This window comes from Lucilia cuprina, chromosome 5 (assembly GCF_022045245.1).
Source record: "Lucilia cuprina isolate Lc7/37 chromosome 5, ASM2204524v1, whole genome shotgun sequence".
NCBI lineage: Eukaryota > Metazoa > Arthropoda > Insecta > Diptera > Calliphoridae > Lucilia > Lucilia cuprina.
The window spans coordinates 25,271,473-25,294,705 of record NC_060953.1 but is presented as its reverse complement, the minus strand read 5'-3'; the positions used below and the strand labels follow the sequence as shown (position 1 = coordinate 25,294,705).

Here is a 23,233-nt window from a genome sequence, read left to right as displayed (position 1 = left end):
TGTTCTACGGGTTATAAAAATAAGTCGTGCAAAAAATTAGGTCAATAGGACTACGTTAACTGGTGCCGCAACGGCTCTGAAATTTGAAGATGCATTTACAAGGGGAAATATGCATTTTTTCAGTTTTCACAAAAGTTTTGTCATTAAATAATTTGTTTTTTATTTTATTGTCAAAGAATCGTAATGTACACAGAATTAGCGTTACAAAAAGATAAAAAAACACAAAAATTGGTTGAAAAATGTAAAAGTTATTTAAAATTCCCCAGGCCATTATCGTGTCTCAGAGCACTTGAATTCGAAATGTGATTAAAAAATAAACAAATTTTTGAAAATATTCTAATAAAACAATTGTATTACTTAAAATACATCTATAGTTACTTGAATATGAGTTTTTGTCCTTATAGAATAACGTAAACCTGTTCTCAGCTATGGTCGAAAAATTTTGATATTTTTAACGGTCGTTTCAAAATTCAAATTTTAGTTTTTTTGACACTTTGTTAAACAAATTTCAATATTTTTGGGAGAACTCATAGGGATTTATGGGCAACAGATTAGGGAATAAAACAGTAAATACCTCTTAAGCTAAGTTCAGACCTGTAAAATATTTGGTCCAAATATTTGTTATAAAATATTTATAAAGTTGCGTCAAACAAATGCAATATTTATTTCATGTTCAGACTTGAATAAATATTTGATGGTATTGTTTTATCAGACAGTGCAAAAATAATTTGGTTCAAACACACACATGTTTTGCAGCCACAGTATATCGTATATTTTCATGCAAGAAAAAAACAATTTGGCAATTTGTTTTAATTTTAACTTTTTTTATTAGGTTTAAAATTAAATTTTTATAATAAAAGTGTATAATATTAATATAAAACACGATTGAAAAAATTTTGTTTGTCGAATCTGAACATTAAATATTTCATGTTAACAAACAGCAATGCGGATGATTTTCATAAAACAAATTGATTTACTGGCAAATAAATATTTTCTCATTGTTTCATCAATGTGAACACCAAAAGTCAAATAATTTACGTCATTTTGGTAAAATAATTATTTGATCTTGCAAACCAAATGTAAGATCAAACAGCGTCAATGACAGCTGTTTTTTGTTTATTTTCTGAAAAAGAGTGTTATCACCTCATACAAAAATGTAAATAGTCACTTATATGACTGGTTTTATTTTATTTTTTATAAAATATAAATCTGAGACAAATTTGTGACATTTAATTGAAATTCAAGCAATTGGGTAAATTAATGATAATTATTATTTTTGTTGTTTGTTTTGTTATTTATTGGTTGGTAACAACATACTATATATAGTTATACTACATAAGTAATATATGCATCTATAGTCTAGTTTGCAGTCTAGTCCAACGGTTCTCAAATTACTATTAAATAACAGATACTGTTATCTCGGAGTATGAAGTTAGGCCACATTTCATAATTCAAGAACAAGCTTATCGCAGATTTAAGTTTGTCAAATTGTAAAACAAAAGTGTTCTTGTTTGGAAGGACTAAAATAATATATTTCCGAAACAGAGGTGACTCTTTATTCGTCTTCAATACGTTAATCCAGGTAATTTTAAATATAAATATTCCATTCCGACGTGATACACAGATTTTAACTTGATTTTGTCGACCAATATTATTAAATTAACATCAGAAAATGCATAAATAGTCAAAACCATGCAGTAGAATTCACAGTACTTTCGCAAAGAGTTCAAGTCATATATTATGCGGATAAACGCATTCCGCAACAATATCGAAGAAGTTTAACTTTCTTATATTATTTTCCCGAAAAATTAGCTAACATACTCTGATAACCCGTCTGCAATCGCAAAAAAATTTTGCAACGCGACTCTTTAAGCACATGTAGACGATATTTATTAATTAAGAAATTTTTTAATTAATTTATTACTGAATTTATTTAAACAATTATTTATTATATTCATGGATATAAAAATATATTTAAAAAACAATTCTCTATAATTTTCAATTTTATAGATATGTAATTTAGTGAAAATTATTTATAATTTGGTTACTTCCGGGCTTATAGCGATTTTTTTGAAATCGCTATAAACCGTTCCAAACAACCAAGGTTTTTCGCTACATTGACTATACTAAATAGCAACAACATGACAGTAAAGATCCACCATCTATCTCTTTTCCACTTGCACAAGGTATTGAAATGTAATTTCAATACATTGTGCAAGTCTATCTATCTCTTTTCCACTTGCACATGGTATTGAAATGTAATTTCCATACATTGTGCAAGTCTATCTATCTCTTTTCCAGTTTCACAAGGTATTGAAATGTAATTTCAATAGCTTAAGTCTCTTTTCCACTTGTACAAGGTATTGAAATGTAATTTCAATACCTTATGCAAGTCTATCTATCTCTTTTCCACTTGCATTAATAAATAAAATTATTAGAATTCTAGTTAATTTCGTTGGGTTTTTTTTCAAATTACTTTTTAAAATGTATTTTTTTGTTAAAAGGGCACTTGTTAAGTATTTTTCAATTGTAATCTTCAAAAATCATATCCTCGATGTGGGAAACAGAGAAGTAATTTACGTTAATAAAAGTTTTAAGGAAAATAATGGAGCAATTCCAATGTAAAAATTAGTTTAGTTTTTAGAACAAATGTAAATCAACGAAATACATATATAAAATGTTTATCAATACCATTATAAACAAGTAAGAAGTTATAGTCGCGCGAGGCTGTAGTTTGATTATAAGGTTTACAAGCCCTGTACGGGCTAGGTAGAATGATGGACCGATCATTAATCATTTTCAAAAGGCTTCGTCCTTTGTAAATTTCATTGAGTTATTTTCAAAATTGCGACATGTAGTTTATACTTAGAAAATGATTCTGAGCCGATTGGTATAATTAAAGGGTATTATAGGACCAATATAATTGTGCGTTACAAACATCAGCACAAACCCAAAATACCCTCCCCACTAAAGTGGTGTAGGGTATAAATGTAAAGTAATTGATAAAGTAATCCAAAGAAATATCAGAAAAAGCACACTGAGTGGTCTTTCAAAATCTTTAACTACGATAGGGAAGCGGCTTGTATTCAAGGAATGCTATTGAACTCCTCATTAATCTTCTCCAAAGTCCATATACGAAAGAACACATACACTATATATTTAGAACACAAATCAAGAATAACTATCCAGATCCAAACACGCTTACTGTATTTTATTCATAAAATAAATCATTCAAAATATTATAAAATCAAGATTTTAGCATGTTATAGTTCTATAGTGGTATACGGTGATATCCCCATATCCCCATATAGCTTTATTGAATAAAAATCAATATTATATAATTCTAAATAAAATTTACATAATACTCCTCAAATAGAGTAGTTTTTGTTTATCTATACAAAATGACAAAAAAACACAGATTTGTTATAATATAAAGTTTTTTAACACACTTAAAACTTTTTTGTGTTCAAATCCATTGATTTTCTAGTATTCTTCTAGATACATAATATCCAATTCGAAATTATTAATTATTTTCGAAATAAAATCAAAGAAACGTTAGATTTTTATGTCAAATATTAATGAATTCTTATAGATATATAGGACAATAAATCGGTTAAGAAATGTCCAAATTTAGACGTATCACTACTAAAATATCTAAAAATAGTTTTTTTAAATATATAGGAGTAAAAAAGATTTAAAATCTTATAAAAGCAGTGTTATAAAATTAACAAAAACCGTAAAAAGCAAAAAACTTTATTGACTAAAAAATTAACATACATTCACATTTTATTAAAAATCTCGATTTTTCTTTTATGTTAAAAAATTTAAATATAAGATATTTTTATGCAAATTGCATAATTTTCTAAAAATAATTGTTCAGATAAAATTATTTCTTCAAATTTGTAAAATTAAACATAAGTAAATTACTTAGTTGATTCACTGTATATTACTTAGCTACTTATTACTTAGTTGATTCACTGTATGTACAAGTACTTTACGCAAGTAAAAGATCTCTTCACTCTTTACAACCACGCAGATAGTTGCAACAGCACCAAGAGTTACTACGTATCTGGTATAATTTAAATCTGAACAGTAAAACCTGGATAAGGAAAAAAATCAATGGTATCACTTCTAAAAGATACCTTCCACTCAGTCTAGGTATACGGCAGAGTACGACCCCTACATTCAAACCGTATCATATATACTTCACATCAACTTATTTCCAACAGTCCCTCCTCTTTGTAATATATTTGTTATATTCGGCAACAGCTCCGTACTTACTCCGAATTAGTGACTTTACCGTACATCAGTCTTTTAAACGGCATTCCCTTCCTTTCGATTACTTTAAAAATGCAAGGTCCGAAACTCTGTTGTGCGGGCTTCCGGTCCCCGATTGTGTTGTTCTCTGGATCGACGCCAAGTCAAATCATTCCATGGAAAGGCCGAAAACACAGAATTAAGACTACATCTAAAATTATGCCATGATACCTACCTTCAATAAACCATTGACAAATACAAGAATTTTATTGTAGGCTCCACCATTTTAGCCAACAATAAGTTGATTTTTAACAAACTTAATCTCAAATAAAGCTTTTGCCGTTAATTTTAGGTTGATAACGAAAACTAATTATCACTATTATTTTTTTTAATCCAGAAAGAATAATTTTAACGTTTACAAATTTGTAAATTAAATCCCAGAAAAACTCAAATTTAGGCAATATTGAATTAATAGATGAATACTTGGCCAGCATCATTTTTAGACAATTTGGAAATGGACGTCTGTCACCCAAATGATGCTAAACTCATTTGATTTCATAGTTTTTTGGTTAAATAAAATACCATAAAGTTATTAATTATGTTAATTATATTTAGGGGATTCACACGGTCGTCATCTATATATAAAAATGAATGTGTGTTTGTATGTTAGAACGCTATAGACTACTAAACGGCTGAACCGATTTGCTTGATTTTGAATTTTCAAGTGGGCGAGGAGCCACGCCCTCGCCCACTCACGTCCGCCCACGGGCGGACTAGAGTTAGGGGGCGTGGCACCTCCCATATAAATTAAATACAAAAATTCGTTTATCTTGGAAACTATTACAGTTAGAATCTTAAATTTTTGCACGAATAACTTCAACATCCATGTAAATATTTTAAGTAATAAATTGGCGGACTACCCATGATGGGAGCGGCACCTTCCATATTAATTATATACAAAAATTCGTTTATCTTGAGATAATGTAACAGTTAGATTCCTAAAATTTTGTCGGAGCCACTTTAGTGTCAATATGATTATTTAGGATAAAATGTGGGAGGACTGGCGTTAGAGGGGCGTGGCACCTTCCATATAAATTAAATGCAAAAATTCGTTTATATTGGAAACTATTACAGTTAGAATCTTATACAACTTATACAACTAAATTCTTAAAATTTTGCACGAAGAACATTAATATTCAGAGCAAACTTATATCTGAGAAACTGTTAGAGAAAGAATCATTAATTTTCACTTGAAGAATTTTTACTTTCATCTGAACATTTAGAGTATAACGAGTGAACTTTTAATGGGGACTATGAATAAAATACAAAATATTGTTTATCTAGGAAAATGTAGAACTAGATTCATCAGCTTGAAGCCCCCACATGAATTAAATAGAAAAAATAGTTATCTAGGAAACTATTAGAGCTAGAATCCTCAAATTTAATATGAATAACTTTGACATTCATGTGAACATTTAGAAAATAATGGGCGGGATTTCAGTGAGGGACTTGGCACCACATATGTATATGAATTAAATACAAAATTTCGTATGTCTTGAAAACTGTTATATAATTCAAATTTTTCATAGATAGATAGAATTTGCTTGGCATCTCTCATATGTAACATATTGTTAATCTTGAAAACTATTGTGGTTAGAATTTTCAAAATCGTTAAGTGGGTTTTTTATTTATACTAGAGGGTAAAAAAAATATTGTATATCCCAAGGCATTAAAATAAGAATATTCTTTAAGACTAAAGGTATATATTAAATATTAGCAAGTAAGAAGCAAATGTATTATTAATGTATTATTTCAGAATTTAAATGAAATATATTGTCACCAAGAGAAATTATAATGAACATTTAAGAAAAATTTTATAATTTAGTAACTAAATAATTTTTTTGATTATGTAGTTAATTTCGATAGGGGTAGCGAAGCATACGGGTATAAGCTAGTATATCATAAAATAATAACATGAAAATATATGACTGCTGTGAGCAACCCTCATAAGTAAGTGTGCACAACTACCACTAGCCTTGACCTTAAAAGTGCAATTATAAAGTGCCACTCCAAACGGTAAAGCTCTTATCAACCAAGAGCGAACCTGCAATGGGCAGTCACGTATCATCTTTGTCCTGTTATGCATCAATAGACAAGGTTCCACCTATCGATAGACACAGCTCTGACAGGATGAGCAACCATAAGTTATATATTCCTTTAGAGTCATGACCACCCGTGAGAAAGAGCATTAATAGTCTCCCAAGCCAGAGAGACCATGACCATGGAATATACGTAAGCCCTCCCATAGCAATAAGACTTGATAGCACACCGTGTGAATACCCCAATTGATTAGTGCTATACCAATGAAAAATATATTCGCCTTCGTTAAAATTGGTCAAATATCAAACAAATTCATCAATAATAATGTTTATTTTGGCGTAAAATAATCGTTATTCGGATACTTTAAATAATAATTAAGAATTATATACATCTAAACTAAATAAACATTTGTTTTATTCATATGCATATGTATGTATGTGTGTATGTATGTATGTATGTATGTATGTATGTATGTATGTATGTATGTATGTATGTATGTATGTATGTATGTATGTATGTATGTATGTATATACATCAGCTTTGCCCGTTCATATTGTTCCAATTACGAAGACATTCTGCAATTCTCATGTTTACAACCCTATCGTAAATAAAACTCTTAAGGTACGTTCACACCTGACAGATATTTGACGTTTTTTATCAAATATTTGTTGGCTGTAATGTGAACACAAAATATTTTTGAAAAGCAAACAAAATATCAGCTGTTTTTCGTGAAACATTTTTATTTGTCAACCTACAAATATATATTTACTAAAAAACTATTTCATTGAATAATAACTTCTATATATTCTAAAATTTCATTTAATATTGTTTTTCATAAAAATTTTACCACAAAAAAATACAAATTACATTTCAATACCTTGTGCAAGTGGAAAAGAGATAGATGGTGGATATCTTATTGTTCTAAATATGTAATTGTTCATCCAAAATTGTCATAGTCCATAAATCCCAAGGTCAAACAGATGTAGATATGTCATTTCTATAAAATATTCCCGTACATTGAGAAGTTTCAATTGCCTGTTTTTGAAGAAAGAATGACTTCATTGTTGAAATGTAAACATGATGTTTAATTTTATGATCTTGAGATCTTTCACGTTCATTTTTCTTTAAGGTAACGAAAAAGTTTCTTCATCAATTGTTGCGGAATGCGTTTATCCGCATACTATATGACTTGAACTCTTTGCGAAGTACTGTGAATTTTACTGCATGGTTTTGACTATTTATGCATTTTCTGATGTTAATTTAAAAACATTGGTCTACAAAATCAAGTTAAAATCTGCGTATCACTTCGGAATGGAATATTTATATTTAAAATTACCTGGATTAACGTATTGAAGACGAATAAAGAGTCACCTCTGTTTTGGAAATATATTATTTTAGTCCTTCCAAACAAGAACACTTTTGTTTACAATTTGACAAACTTAAATCTGCGATAAGCTTGTCCTTGAATTATGAAATGTGGCCTAACTTCATACTCCGAGATAACAGTATCTCTTATTTAATTGTAATTTGGGAACCGTTAGACTAGACTGCAAACTAGACTATAGATGCATATATTATGTAGTATAACTATATATAGTATGTTGTTACCAACCAATAAATAACAAAACAAACAACAAAAAATATAATTATCATTAATTTACGCAATTGCTTGAATTTCAATTAAATGACACAACTTTGTCTGAGATTTATATTTTATAAAAAATAAAATAAAACTTTACCGTACATCAGTCTTTTAAACGGCATTCCCTTCCTTTCGATTACTTTAAAAATGCAAGGTCCGAAACTCTGTTGTGCGGGCTTCCGGTCCCCGATTGTGTTGTTCTCTGGATCGACGCCAAGTCAAATCATTCCATGGAAAGGCCGAAAACACAGAATTAAGACTACATCTAAAATTATGCCATGATACCTACCTTCAATAAACCATTGACAAATACAAGAATTTTATTGTAGGCTCCACCATTTAAGCCAACAATAAGTTGATTTTTAACAAACTTAATCTCAAATAAAGCTTTTGCCGTTAATTTTAGGTTGATAACGAAAACTAATTATCACTGTTATTTTTTTTAATCCAGAAAGAATAATTTTAACGTTTACAAATTTGTAAATTAAATCCCAGAAAAACTCAAATTTAGGCAATATTGAATTAATAGATGAATACTTGGCCAGCATCATTTTTAGACAATTTGGAAATGGACGTCTGTCACCCAAATGATGCTAAACTCATTTGATTTCATAGTTTTTTGGTTAAATAAAATACCATAAAGTTATTAATTATGTTAATTATATTTAGGGGATTCACACGGTCGTCATCTATATATATAAAAATGAATGTGTGTTGTTGTATGTTAGAACGCTATAGACTACTAAACGGCTGAACCGATTTGCTTGATTTTGAATTTTCAAGTGGGCGAGGAGCCACGCCCACATTATGTCAATATGATTATATGGGATACAAAGTGGGCGGACTAGAGTTAGGGGGCGTGGCACCTCCCATATAAATTAAATACAAAAATTCGTTTATCTTGGAAACTATTACAGTTAGAATCTTAAATTTTTGCACGAATAACTTCAACATCCATGTAAATATTTTAAGTAATAAATTGGCGGACTACCCATGATGGGAGCGGCACCTTCCATATTAATTAAATACAAAAATTCGTTTATCTTGAGTAATGTAACAGTTAGATTCCTAAAATTTTGTCGGAGCCACTTTAGTGTCATATGATTATTTAGGATAAAATGTGGGAGGACTGGCGTTAGAGGGGCGTGGCACCTTCCATATAAATTAAATGCAAAAATTTATATTGGAAACTATTACAGTTAGAATCTTATACAACTTATACAACTAAATTCTTAAAATTTTGCACGAAGAACATTAATATTCAGAGCAAACTTATATCTGAGAAACTGTTAGAGAAATGCATCTTCAAATTTCAGAGCCGTTGCGGCACCAGTTAACGTAGTCCTATTGACCTAATTTTTTGCACGACTTATTTTTATAACCCGTAGAACAATTTTAGGGGGGGACGGTCAAAATTCGAAGCATAGTTTTTTTGGAGCACTCTACTGTATATAGAAAAAGATGTACACGTGTGTAGATGTATTTGTTTTTATTCAGCTGTGTATTTTCTACTAAAATACACAGCAAAAAAAATATGATTTCCATTTTTTGTTAAAATAAAATAATTTTCCCTTTTGTTTTGCAAATATATTTTTTAATGAATAGAAAAAAATATTTAAAACGTTTTGTACAATAATTTTTATGCGAATAATGTAAGATTGGAATATAAAACTAACACACGTCTCGTCAATGTTTACCAGCAATGAATACGAAAGTGTTATTGTTTTACTCTTGCTTGTATACTGTTAAGAACAACAACAACGTATTGCTAGTATTAAGCGCATATAAGTGTATAGAAAACACACTGTCTATAGCTAAAGGTACGTTCACACCTATCAAATATTTGACGTTTTTTATCAAATATTTGTTGGCTGTAATGTGAACACAAAATATTTTTGAAGAGCAAACAAAATATCAGCTGTTTTTCGTGAAACATTTTTTTTGTCAACCTACAAATATTTTCTTAGTGTGAACACAATGTGAACACCAAACATGAAACATTTTTGTTAAACGTTAAATAAACTATTTAATGATATTTTTTACGATTTCATAGAAATTTCTGCCTAAAAACAAAAAATTAAATACATTTTTATTTCATAATGTGCTTAAAATGAGTATTTCTACTTGGACGTTTTGTTTGAAGAAACAAAGCCAAACACAATTCAATACAAATAGTAGAAGTTTGTTTGCCCGATGTTCACATTACAATAAATAATTTCGTAAAGCAATTGAGGGATAAAACAGTAAAAAAACAAGTTTTTATTTGCAGGCAACGAGGAACATAACAACAAGAACAGCTAATGCGCAACCAAACCAAAAGCCAAAAATATATGTGTTTATATTTACTAAAAAGCTATATCATTGAATAATAACTTCTATATATTCTAAAATTTCATTTAATATTGTTTTTCATCAAAATTTTACCACAAAAAATACAAATTACATTTCAATACCTTGTGCAAGTGGAAAAGAGATAGATATACTTGCATAAGGTATTGAAATTACATTTCAATACCTTGTACAAGTGAAAAAGAAATAGATAGACTTGCATAAGGTATTGAAATTACATTTCAATGCCTTGTGCAAGTGGAAAAGAGATAGATAGATAGACTTGCACAATGTATTGAAATTACATTTCAATACCTTGTGCAAGTGGAAAAGAGATAGTTGGTGGATCTTTACTGTCATGTTGTTGTTATTTAGTATAGTCAATGTAGCGAAAAACCTTGGTTGTTTGGAACGGTTTATAGCGATTTCAAAAAAAATCGCTATAAGCCCGGAAATAACCAAATTATAAATAATTTTCATTAAATTACATATCTATAAAATTGAAAATTATAAAGAATTGTTTATTATTAATATATTTTTATTATATCCATTAATATAATAAATAATTGTTTAAGTAAATTGAGTAATAAATTAATTAAATAATTTCTAAATTAATTACTAAACTATAGACTAGATTATAACCTATAGACTAGACTATAAACAATACTATAAACTATAGTATAGACAAGACTATAGACTAAACTATAGCTTGAGTATAGACTAGACCAGTGGTTCCCCCGGTTTTTACTTCGCGGACCCCTTGAGAAATTTATTTAAATTCGCGGACCCCTATACATATTTTGATATCTTATTGTTCTAAATATGTAATTGTTCATCCGAAAATTTTAATAGTCCATAAATCCCAAGGTCAAACAGATGTAGATATGTCATTTCTATAAAATATTCCCGTACATTGAGAATAATTAATATTTCAGAGAAGTTTCAATTGCCTGTTTTTAAAGATAGAATAACTTCATTGTTGAAATGTTAACCAGATGTTTAATTTTATGATCGTGAGATCTTTCACGTTCATTTTTCTTTAAGGTAACGAAAAGGTTTCTTCATCAAATATCGTCGACATGTGCTTAAAGAGTCACGTTGCAAAATTTTTTGCGATTGCAGACGGGTAATCTGAGTATGTTAGATAATTTTTCGGGAAAATAATATAAGAAAGTTGAACTTCTTCGATATTGTTGCGGAATGCGTTTATCCGCATAATATATGACTTGAACTCTTTGCGAAAGTACTGTGAATTTTACTGCATGGTTTTGACTATTTATGCATTTTCTGATGTTAATTTAATAATATTGGTCGACAAAATCAAGTTAAAATCTGTGTATCACCTCTGTTTCGGAAATATATTATTTTAGTCCTTTCAAACAAGAACACTTTTGTTTACAATTTGACAAACTTAAATCTGCGATAAGCTTATCCTTGAATTATGAAATGTGGCCTAACTTCATACTCCGAGATAACAGTATCTCTTATTTAATTGTAATTTGGGAACCGTTGGACTAGACTGCAAACTAGACTATAGAAGCATATATTTTGTAGTATAACTATATATAGTATGTTGTTACCAACCAATTAATAACAAAACAAACAACAAAAATAATTATCATTAATTTAAGCAATTGCTTGAATTTCAATTAAATATCAAAACTTTGTCTCAGATTTATATTTTATAAAAAATAAAATAAAACCAGTCATATAAGCGACTATTTACATTTTTGTATGAAGTGATTTTTCAGAAAATAAACAAAGAACAGCTGTCATTGACGCTGTTTGATCTTACATTTGGTTTGCAAGATCAAATAATTATTTTACCAAAATGACGTAAATTATTTGACTTATGGTGTTCACATTGATGAAACAATGAGAAAATATTTATTTGCCAGCAAATCAATTTGTTTTATGAAAATCACCCGCATTGCTGATTGTTAACATGAAATATTTTATGTTCAGATTCGACAAACAAAGTTTTTTCAATCGTGTTATATATTAATATTATACACTTTTATTATAAAAATTTAATTTAAACCTAATAAAAATAGTTAAAATTAAAACAAATTGCCAAATTGTTTTTTTCTTGAATGAAAATATACGATATACTGTGGCTGCAAAACATGTGTGTGTTTGAACCAAATTATTTTTGCACTGTTTGATAATACAATACCATCAAATATTTATTCAAGTCTGAACATGAAATTAATATTGCATTTGATTGACGCAACTTTATAAACATTTTATAACAAATATTTGGACCAAATATTTTACAGGTCTGAAAGTAGCTTTACCTGTTTAATTTAATTTAGATAAATAGATAGAAATTAGTTTAAGCATTTGATGTTTACGTCTTTTTAAACATTTGACAATGTTACTTTCGAATAAATTGTTGTGTGTGATAAAACAGAACAGTTCATCGAGAAGCGGACAAGTTTTGACCTCCACTGTATAGTGTTTATGAAACCAAATTGAGCTTTTTATGGTTATCTTGTTCTTTCTTTTGATATTTATTTTTTTTAAATTCTTTTTGCGTAAAATGTATGTAAATGGTATATGCAAGATTTTGTTATAAATTTTATTCATTTATTTATGGACTGATCACTTGGTAAAGTAAACCTGTGAAGAGAAATTAATTTGTTACAATTTTAAAATAATTTAACTGTATTTTCGAAATTCTTACCAGTTAATATCTTGCATTCGAAGAAATAAAAAGAAATGTTTAATTTAGCAAAAATTGTGGAAAAAATCGAATTATTTAAAAGGAATAATAATTTGGCTATGATGTGTCTTGCAGTTGTTAATGCTGGAATTGATTTTGAGGCTTTTTTCATTCCTCGGGTTCGAGTCTAACCTCAAAACCAAGTTTTACCCGTATGATCAGAGGAAAATCCTCCACGGTTTTAAACACAGTAAGTTATTTTATCCCAAGAATTTTAGATTTATTTCGATATCTTTTCAAAATTATGCTGGGATTTAAAAAATTATCACTGTGATATTTTATATACAATTTTAACAAAATTATGATATAATTTTGTTAAAATTGTATATATATATAATAAATTTGTAAGATTTCTTTGGGGGAGCAGAATTTTGTTGAAACAATTTTTTAAGGTTAATTTTATAAAAGGTTTTTTTTAATATTCTTCTTTTATTTGCTAAATTGGATCTTTATTGAATCACGGTTTTACACAAAAAGAAAGATGTATCATGGTTTTTGGTAATAAGAAGGCTTCCATTATTGGTTGGTTAGGTATGTAACCGTTTATGTATAGAACGATTATTCGTCTTATAGAACGATTATTCGTTGATTGTAGTAGATTTGCTCGACACTGCATTATCACATTTAAGACAATAAAAACTTTACAAATTAATTGAATAAAATTTCCTACTATAAGAGATTTTCTTCCATATTAATAATTTTTGATTAAATAATTATTATCCAGAAATCAGTTTTGCATGGATTTGATTGTTTGTCATTTGACCAATACTTTGTAAGTTAATGTATAGACGAGTTATGTTTACAAACATCAATGTTGCGAGAGCAATTTTTTTCTTTAAGGTGTCCATGCGGATTTTATGTATATGTTACAAAGTTATGCATATAGAGGAAATACATGTAAAGTAAAATATATTGTGTATCTTATACATACGTATGTATCTACTTATTACATATTAAGTATATAAAGAAAGCCTTAAGATCATTGAAAATAGAATAATAATAAGAAAAATGTTTAGAAAATCTTTTTATATACATATAAAAAAATGTGGGTGAATCATAAACGTTCATTACAGGTGTACAATTTGTGGCATAATGAATTTTTACAAAAATTGGATAGATCGGTATATTTATTGGTACAAGTTTGGAAATGCGGTAATTTAAGGCTCCGATATGGTTGCAAATATCTTTTATAATTTTCATGTTATAGCAGTCGTTTATATATCTTTTTATTGCATTATAGTTGCATTTGCTTTGGTATATAATTTGTTGCATAATATATTTTTAGAAAATGGCTAATCGGATAGATCGGTAGAATTATTTTCACAGCTTTAAAAACGCGGTAATTTAAGGTTCCGATATGGCTGAAAATAACATTGACAGTTTTCACGCTATGACAGTCATTTAGGCATCATTTTAAAGCATATGATTGCACTTTAATAAGGTGTATCATTTGTAGCATAATGTGTATTTTTATAAATTGGTCAATTTGATAGATCGGTAGAATTATAGTTTTATGTTTAATAAACGCAGTAATCTGAGGTTAAGATATGGTTTGAAGGATCGTTATAATTGTTGTTCTATGTTTAAAAACGCTGTGATTTGAAGTTCCGATATGGTTGCAAATAACTTTGACAGTTTTCATGCCAGGACAATCGTTTATGCATCGTTTTAAAGCACTACAGATGCACTTTGTTTTGGTGTATAATTTGTGACATAATGAATTTTTACAAAAATTGGATAGATGCGGTAATTTAAGGCTCCAAAATGTGTGTTTTTACAAATTGGTCAATTTGATAGATCGGTAGTATTATTGTTCTATGTATCAAATGCAGTAATCTGAGGTTCCGATATGGCTGCAATTAACTTTGTCAGTTTTCGTGCTAGGACAGTCGTTAATGCACCATTTTGATGCCATTTGTTTTGGTATATAATTTATTGCATAATTTTTTTTTAGAAAATGGCCAGTTGGATAGATCGGTAGTATTATTTTCCCAGGTTTAAAAAGGCGGTAATTTGAGGTTCCGATATGGTTGTGAATAACTTTGACAGTTTTCATGCTATGACAGTCATTTATGCATCATTTTAGAGCATTATGATTGCTCTTTATATTGGTATATCATTTGTAACATAATGTGTTCGTCTAAAAAATGGTCAATTTGATGGATCGGTAGAATTGTTCTTCTATGTTTAAAAACGCTGTGATTTGAGGTTCCCATATGGTTGCAAATAACATTGACAGTTTTTATGCCAGGACAATCATGTTAAAGCATTACAGTTGCACTTTGTTTTGGTGTATAATTTGTTGCATAATGAGTTTTTACAAAAATAGGATATATCGGTATATTTATTGGTACAGGTTTAGAAATGCGTTTATTTAAGGTTCCGATATGGTTGCAAATATCTTTTAAAGTTTTCATGTTATTGCAGTCGTTTATATATCTTTTTATTGCATTATAGTTGCCATTTATTTTGGTATATAATTTATTGCATAATATATTTTTAGAAAATGGCCAATTGGATAGATCGGTATAATTATTGTTCTATGTATAATAAACGCAGTAATCTGAGGTTCCGCTATGGTTGCAATTAACTTTGGCAGTTTTCGTGCTAGGACAGTCGTTTATGCACCATTTTAAAGCATTAAAATTGCCATTTGTTTTGGTATATAATTTATTGCATAATGTATTTTTAGAAAATGGCCAATTGTATAGATCGGTAGAATTATTTTCCCTGTTTAATAAAAGGCGGTATTTTAGGTTCCGATATGGCTGCAAATAACACTGACAGTTTTCACGATTGACAGTCATTTAGCATCATTTTAAAGCATTTATGATTGCACTTTAATATGGTATATCATTTGTAGCATAATGTGTATTTTTTGAAATTGGTCACTTTGATAGATCGGTAGAATTTATTGTTCTTTGTTTAATAAACGCAGTAATCTGAGGTTCCCATATGGTTGCAATTAACTTTGGCAGTTTTCGTGCTGGGACAGTCGTTTATACACCATTTTAAAGTATTAAAATTGCCATTTGTTTTAGAATATAATTATTGCATAATGTATTTTAGAAAATGGCCAATTGGATGGATCGGTAGAATTATTTTCCCAGGTTTAAAAAGGCGGTAATTTGAGGTTCCGATATGGTTGTGAATAACTTTGACAGTTTTCATGCTATGACAGTCATTTATGCATCATTTTAAAGCATTATGATTGCACTTTAATTTGGTATATTCATTTGTGACATAATGTGTTCGTCTAAATAATGGTCAATTTGAAGGATCGGTAGAATTGTTGTTCTATCTTTATAAAAACGCTGTGATTTGAGGTTCCCATATGGTTGCAAATAACATGCCAGGACAATCCTTTATGCATCATTTTAAAGCATTACAGTTGAACTTTGTTTTGGTGTATAATTTGTGGCATAATGATTTTTTAAAAAAATTGGATAGATCGATATATTTATTGGTACAGGTTTAGAAATGCGGTAATTTAAGGCTCCGATATGGTTGCAAATAACTTTTATAGTTTTCATGTTATTGCAGTCGTTTATATATCTTTTTATTGCATTATAGTTGCCATTTGTTTTGGTATATAATTTATTGCATAATGTATTTTTAGAAAATGGCCAATTGGATAGATCGGTAGAATTATTTTCCCAGGTTTAAAAAGGCGGTAATTTGAGGTTCCGATATGGTTGTGAATAACTTTGACAGTTTTCATGCTATGACAGTCGTTTATGCATCATTTTTAGAGCATTTTGATTGCACTTTATATTGTGGCATATTGTGTTCGTCTATAAAAATGGACAATTTCATGGATCGGTAGAATTGTTGTTCTATGTTTAAAAACGCTGGATTTGAGGTTCCCATATGGTTGCAAATAACATTGACAGTTTTTATGCCAGGGCAATCGTTTATGCATCATTTTAAAGCATTACAGTTGCACTTTGTTTTGGTGTATAATTTGTGGCATAATGAGTTTTTACAAAATTAGGATAGATCGGTATATTTATTGGTACAGGTTTAGAAATGCGGTAATTTAAGGCTTTTTATGGTTGCAAATATCATTTATAGTTTTCATGTTATTGCAGTCGTTTATATATCTTTTTATTGCATTATAGTTGCATTTGTTTTGGTATATAATTTATTGCATAATATATTTTTAGAAAATGGCCAATTGGTTAGATCGGTAGAATTATTTTCAAGGCTTTCAAACGCGGCAGTTTGAGGTTCCGATACTTTTTTACAAATTTGGTAATTGATATCATCATTTTGGTTATAGGTGCAAAACTTGCTTGATACAATTATTTTGATAATTAAAACTCATTTTCAGTTTTTTCTGTGCATACGCTATATACAATTGACTATAAATTCCATTAGAAAAAATTAATTTAATTTATTGATAACGTGAACTCATTACCAAGTAATGTATGAAATAACTACATATCCTACAATACTCATTACCAAAATCTGAAAATATTTTACTGGGATTGTTCTATGTTTAATAAATGCAGTTATCTGAAGTTCTGATATGGTTGCAATTAACTTTGGCAGTTTTCGTGCTAGGACAGTCGTTTATGCACCATTTTAAAGCATTAAAATTGCCATTTGTTTTGGTATATAATTTATTGCATAATGTATTTTTAGAAAATGGCCAATTGGATAAATCGGTAGAATTATTTTCCCAGGTTTAAAAGGGCAAAAATTTGAGGTTCCGATATGGTTGTGAATAACTTTGACAGTTTTCATGCTATGACAGTCTTTATGCATCATTTTAGAGCATTATGATTGCACTTTATATTGGTATATCATTTGTGGCATAATGTGTTCGTCTAAAAAATGGTCAATTTGAAGGATCGGTAGAATTGTTGTTCTATGTTTAAAATCGCTGTGATTTGAGGTCCCGATATGGCTGCAAATAACTTTGACAGTTTTCATGCCAGGACAATCGTTTATGCATCATTTTAAAGCATTACACTTTGTTTTGGTGTACTGAATTTTGGGATAATGAATTTTTACAAAAATTGGATTGATCGGTATATTTTTTGGTACAGGTTTGGAAATGCGGTAATTTAAGGCTGTAAATATCTTTTATAGTTTTCATGTTATTGCAGTCGTTTATATATCTTTTTATTGCATTATAGTTGCCATTTGTTTTGGTATATAATAAGTTGCACAATATATTTTACGAAAATGGCTAATTGGAACGCGGTAATTTAAGGTATATCATTTGTAGCATAACGTGTTTTTATTGTTCTATGTTTAATAAACGCTGTAATCTGAGGTTAAGATATGGTTGCAATTAACTTTGGCAGTTTTCACTTTAATATGGTATATCATTTGTAGCATAATGTGTATTTTTAGAAATTGGTCAATTTGATAGATCGGTAGAATTATTGTTCTATGTTTAATAAACGCAGTAATCTGAGGTTCCGATATGGTTTGAAGGATCGTTATAATTGTTGTTCTATGTTTAAAAACGCTGTGATTTGAAGTTTCGATATGGTTGCAAATAACTTTGACAGTTTTCATGCCAGGACAATCGTTTATGCATCGTTTTAAAGCACTACAGATGCACTTTGTTTTGGTGTATAATTTGTGGCATAATGAGTTTTTACAAAAATATCATATATATTTTTACAAAAATAGGATAGATCGGTATATTTATTGGTACAGGTTTAGAAATGCGGTAATTTAAGGTTCCGATATGGTTACAAATATCTTTTATAGTTTTCATGTTATTGCCGTCGTTTATATATCTTTTTATTGCATTATAGTTGCCATTGGTTTTGGTATATAATTTATTGCATAATATGTTTTTAGAAAATGGCCAATTGGATAGATCGGTAGAATTATTTTCACAGCTTTAAAAACACGGTAGTTTGAGGTTCCGATATGGCTGCAAATAACATTTGCAGTTCTCACGCTATGACAGTCATTTAGACATCATTTTAAAGCATTATGATTGCACTTTAATATGGTATATCATTTGTAGCATAATATGTATTTTTAGAAATTGGTCAATTTGATAGATCGGTAGAATTATTGTTCTATGTTTAATAAATGCAGTTATCTGAAGTTCTGATATGGTTGCAATTAACTTTGGCAGTTTTCGTGCTAGGACAGTCGTTAATGCACCATTTTGATTCCATTTGTTTTGGTATATAATTTATTGTATAATGTATTTTTAGAAAATGGCCAGTTGGATAGATCGGTAGTATTATTTTCCCAGGTTTAAAAAGGCGGTAATTTGAGGTTCCGATATGGTTGTGAATAACTTTGACAGTTTTCATGCTATGACAGTCATTTATGCACCATTTTAGAGCATTATGATTGCACTTTAATTTGGTATATCATTTGTGGCATAATGTGTTCGTCTAAAAAATGGTCAATTTGATGGATCGGTAGAATTGTTCTTCTATGTTTAAAAACGCTGTGATTTGAGGTTCCCATATGGTTGCAAATAATATTGACAGTTTTTATGCCAGGACAATCATTTTAAAGCATTACAGTTGTTTTAGTGTATAATTTGTGGCATAATGAGTTTTTACAAAAATAGGATACATCGGTATATTTTTTGGCACAGGTTTAGAAATGCTGTAATTTAAGGTTCCGATATGGTTGCAAATATCTTTTATAGTTTTCATGTTATTGCAGTCGTTTATATATCTTTTTATTGCATTATAGTTGCCATTTGTTTTGGTATATAATTTATTGCATAATATATTTTTAGAAAATGGCCAATTGGATAGATCGGTAGAATTATTTTCACAGCTTTAAAAACGCAGTAATTTGAGGTTCCGATATGGCTGCAAATAACATTGACAGTTTTCACGTTATGACAGTCATTTAGGCATAATTTTAAAGCATTATGATTGCACTTTAATATGGTATATCATTTGCAGCATAATGTGTGTTTTTACAAATTGGTCAATTTGATAGATCGGTAGTATTGTTGTTCTATGTATCAAATGCAGTAATCTGAGGTTCCGATATGGCTGCAATTAACTTTGTCAGTTTTCGTGCTAGGACAGTCGTTAATGCACCATTTTGATGCCATTTGTTTTGGTATATAATTTATTGCATAATGTATTTTTAGAAAATGGCCAATTGGATAGATCGGTAGAATTATTTTCCCAGGTTTAAAAAGGCGGTAATTTGAGGTTCCGATATGGTTGTGAATAACTTTGACAGTTTTCATGATATGACAGTCACTTATGCATCATTTTAGAGCATTATGATTGCACTTTATATTGGTATATCATTTGTGGCATAATGTGTTCGTCTAAAAAATGGTCAATTTGATGGAGTGGTAGAATTGTTCTTCTATGTTTAAAAACGCTGTGATTTTAAGTTCCCATATGGTTGCAAATAAAATTGACAGTTTTTATGCCAGGACAATCGTTTATGTATCATTTTAAAGCATTACAGTTCCACTTTGTTTTGGTGTATAATTTGTGGCATAATGAATTATTACAAAAATTGGATAGATCGGTATATTTTTTGGTACAGGTTTGGAAATGCGGTAATTTAAGGCTCCGATATGGTTCCAAATATCTTTTATAGTTTTCATGTTATAGCAGTCGTTTATATTTCTTTTTATTGCATTATAGTTGCAATTTATTTTGGTATATAATTTGTTGCATAATATATTTTTAGAAAATGGCTAAGTGGATAGATCGGTAGAATTATTTTCACAGTTTTAAAAACGCGGTAATTTAAGGTCGCGATATGGCTGCAAATAACATTGACAGTTTTCACGCTATGATAGTCATTTAGCCATAATTTTAAAGCATTATGATTGCATTATAATATGGTATATCATTTGTAGCATAATGTGTGTTTTTACAAATTGGTCAATTTGATAGATCGGTAGAATTTTTGTTCTATCTTTAATAAACGCTGTAATCTGAGGTTAAGATATGGTTGCAATTAACTTTGGCAGTTTTCGTGCTAGGACCATTTTAAAGCATTAAAATTGTCATTTGTTTTGGTATATAATTTATTGCATAATGTCTTTTTAGAAAATGTCCAATTGGATAAATCGATAGAATTATTTTCCCAGGTTTAAAAAGGCGGTAATTTGAGGTTCCGATATGGTTGTGAATAACTTTGACAGTTTTCATGCTATGACAGCCATTTATGCATCATTTTAGAGCACTATGATTGCACTTAAATTTGGTATATCCTTTGTGGCATAATGTGTTCCTATAAAAAATGGTCAATTTGATAGATCGGTAGAATTGTTGTTCAATGTTTAAAAACGCTGTGATTTCATGTTCCCATATGGTTGCAAATAACATTGACAAAAATAGGATAGATCGGTATATTTATTGGTAAAGGTTTAGAAATGAGGTAATTTAAGGCTCCGAAATGGTTGCAAATATCTTTTATAGTTTTCATGTTATTGCAGTCGTTTATATATCTTTTTATTGCATTATAGTTGCCATTTGTTTTGGTATATAATTTATTGAATAATATATTTTTAGAAAATGGCCAATTGGATCGGTTTGAATTATTTTCACAGCTTTAAAAACGCGGTAATTTAGGTTTCGATATGGCTGCAAATAACATTGACAGTTTTCACGCTATGACAGTCATTTAGCCATCATTTTAAAGCATTATGATTGCACTTTAATATGGTATATCATTTGTAGCATAATGTGTGTTTTTACAAATTGGTCAATTTGATAGATCGGTAGAATTATTCTTCTATGTTTAATAAATGCTGTAATCTGAGGTTCCGATATGGTTGCAATTCACTTTGGCAGTTTTCGTGCTTGGACAGTCGTTAAGCACCATTTTACATCATTAAAATTGCCATTTGTTTTGGTATATAATTTATTGCATAATGTCTTTTTAGAAAATGTGCAATTGGATAAATCGATAGAATTATTTTCCCAGGTTTAAAAAGGAGGTAATTTGAGGTTCCGTGGTTGTGAATAACTTTGACAGTTTTCATGCTATGACAGTCATTTATCATTTTAGAGCATTACGATTGCACTTTATATTGATATATCATTTGTGGCATAATGTGTTCGTGCAAAAATTGTCAATTTGATGGATCGGTAGATCATTTTAGAGCATTATGATTGCACTTTATATTGGTATATCATTTGTGGCATAATGTGTTCGTGTAAAAAATTGTCAATTTGATGGATCGGTAGAATTGTTGTTCTATGTTTAAAAACGCTGTGATTTGAGGTTCCGATATGGTTGCAAATAACTTTGACATTTTTCATGCCAGGACAATCGTTTTTGTATCATTTTAAAGCATTACAGTTGCACTTTGTTTTGGTGTATAATTTGTGGCATAATGAATTTTTACAAAAGTAGGATATTTCGGTATATTTATTTGTACAGGTTTAGAAATGCGGTAATTTAAGGCTCCGATATGGTTGCAAATATCTTTTATAGTTTTCATGTTATTGCAGTCCTTATATATCTTCTTTATTGCATTATAGTTGCCATTTGTTTTGGTATATAATTCATTGCATAATATATTTTTAGAAAATGGCCAATTGGATAGATCGGTAGAATTATTTTCACAGCTTTAAAAACGCGGTATTTTGAGGTTCCGATATGGCTGCAAATAACATTGACAGTTTTCACGCTATGATAGTCATTTAGCCATCATTTTAAAGCATTATGATTGCACTTTAATATGGAATATCATTTGTAGCATAATGTGTGTTTTTACAAATTGGTCAATTTGATAGATCGGTAGAATTATTGTTCTTCGTTTAATAAATGCAGTAATCTGAGGTTCCGATATGGTTGCAATTAACTTTGGCAGTTTTCGTACTAGGACAGTCGTTTATGCACAATTTTAAAGCATTAAAATTGCTATTTGTTTTGGTATATAATTTTATGCATAATGTATTTTTAGAAAATGGCAAATTGGATAGATCGGTAGAATTATTTTCCCAGGTTTAAAAAGGCGGTAATTTGAGGTTCCGATATGGTTGTGAATAACTTTGACAGTTTTCATGCTATGACAGTCATTTATGCATCATTTTAGAGTATTATGATTGCACTTTATATTGGTATATCATTTGTGGCATAAAGTGTTCGTCTAACAAGTTAGAGTGCTATATTCGGCTGTGCCGAATCTTATATACCCTCCACCAGCTACTTCTATGTTATTACTTTTCTAATTGATCAAATATTTGTAGAAATAA

At 29.3% G+C, this 23,233-nt stretch overlaps 1 protein-coding gene across 1 annotated transcript in view; it reads left to right on the top strand.

The window, feature by feature from the left end:
* LOC124420202 overlaps positions 1–23,233 on the top strand; it is a 44,047-nt gene extending 20,814 nt beyond the window's left edge. The window contains exon 3 of the mRNA XM_046952412.1: positions 23,228–23,233. Within this exon, the coding sequence (XP_046808368.1) occupies positions 23,228–23,233 (6 nt within the window). The remainder of the gene's footprint in view (positions 1–23,227) is intronic.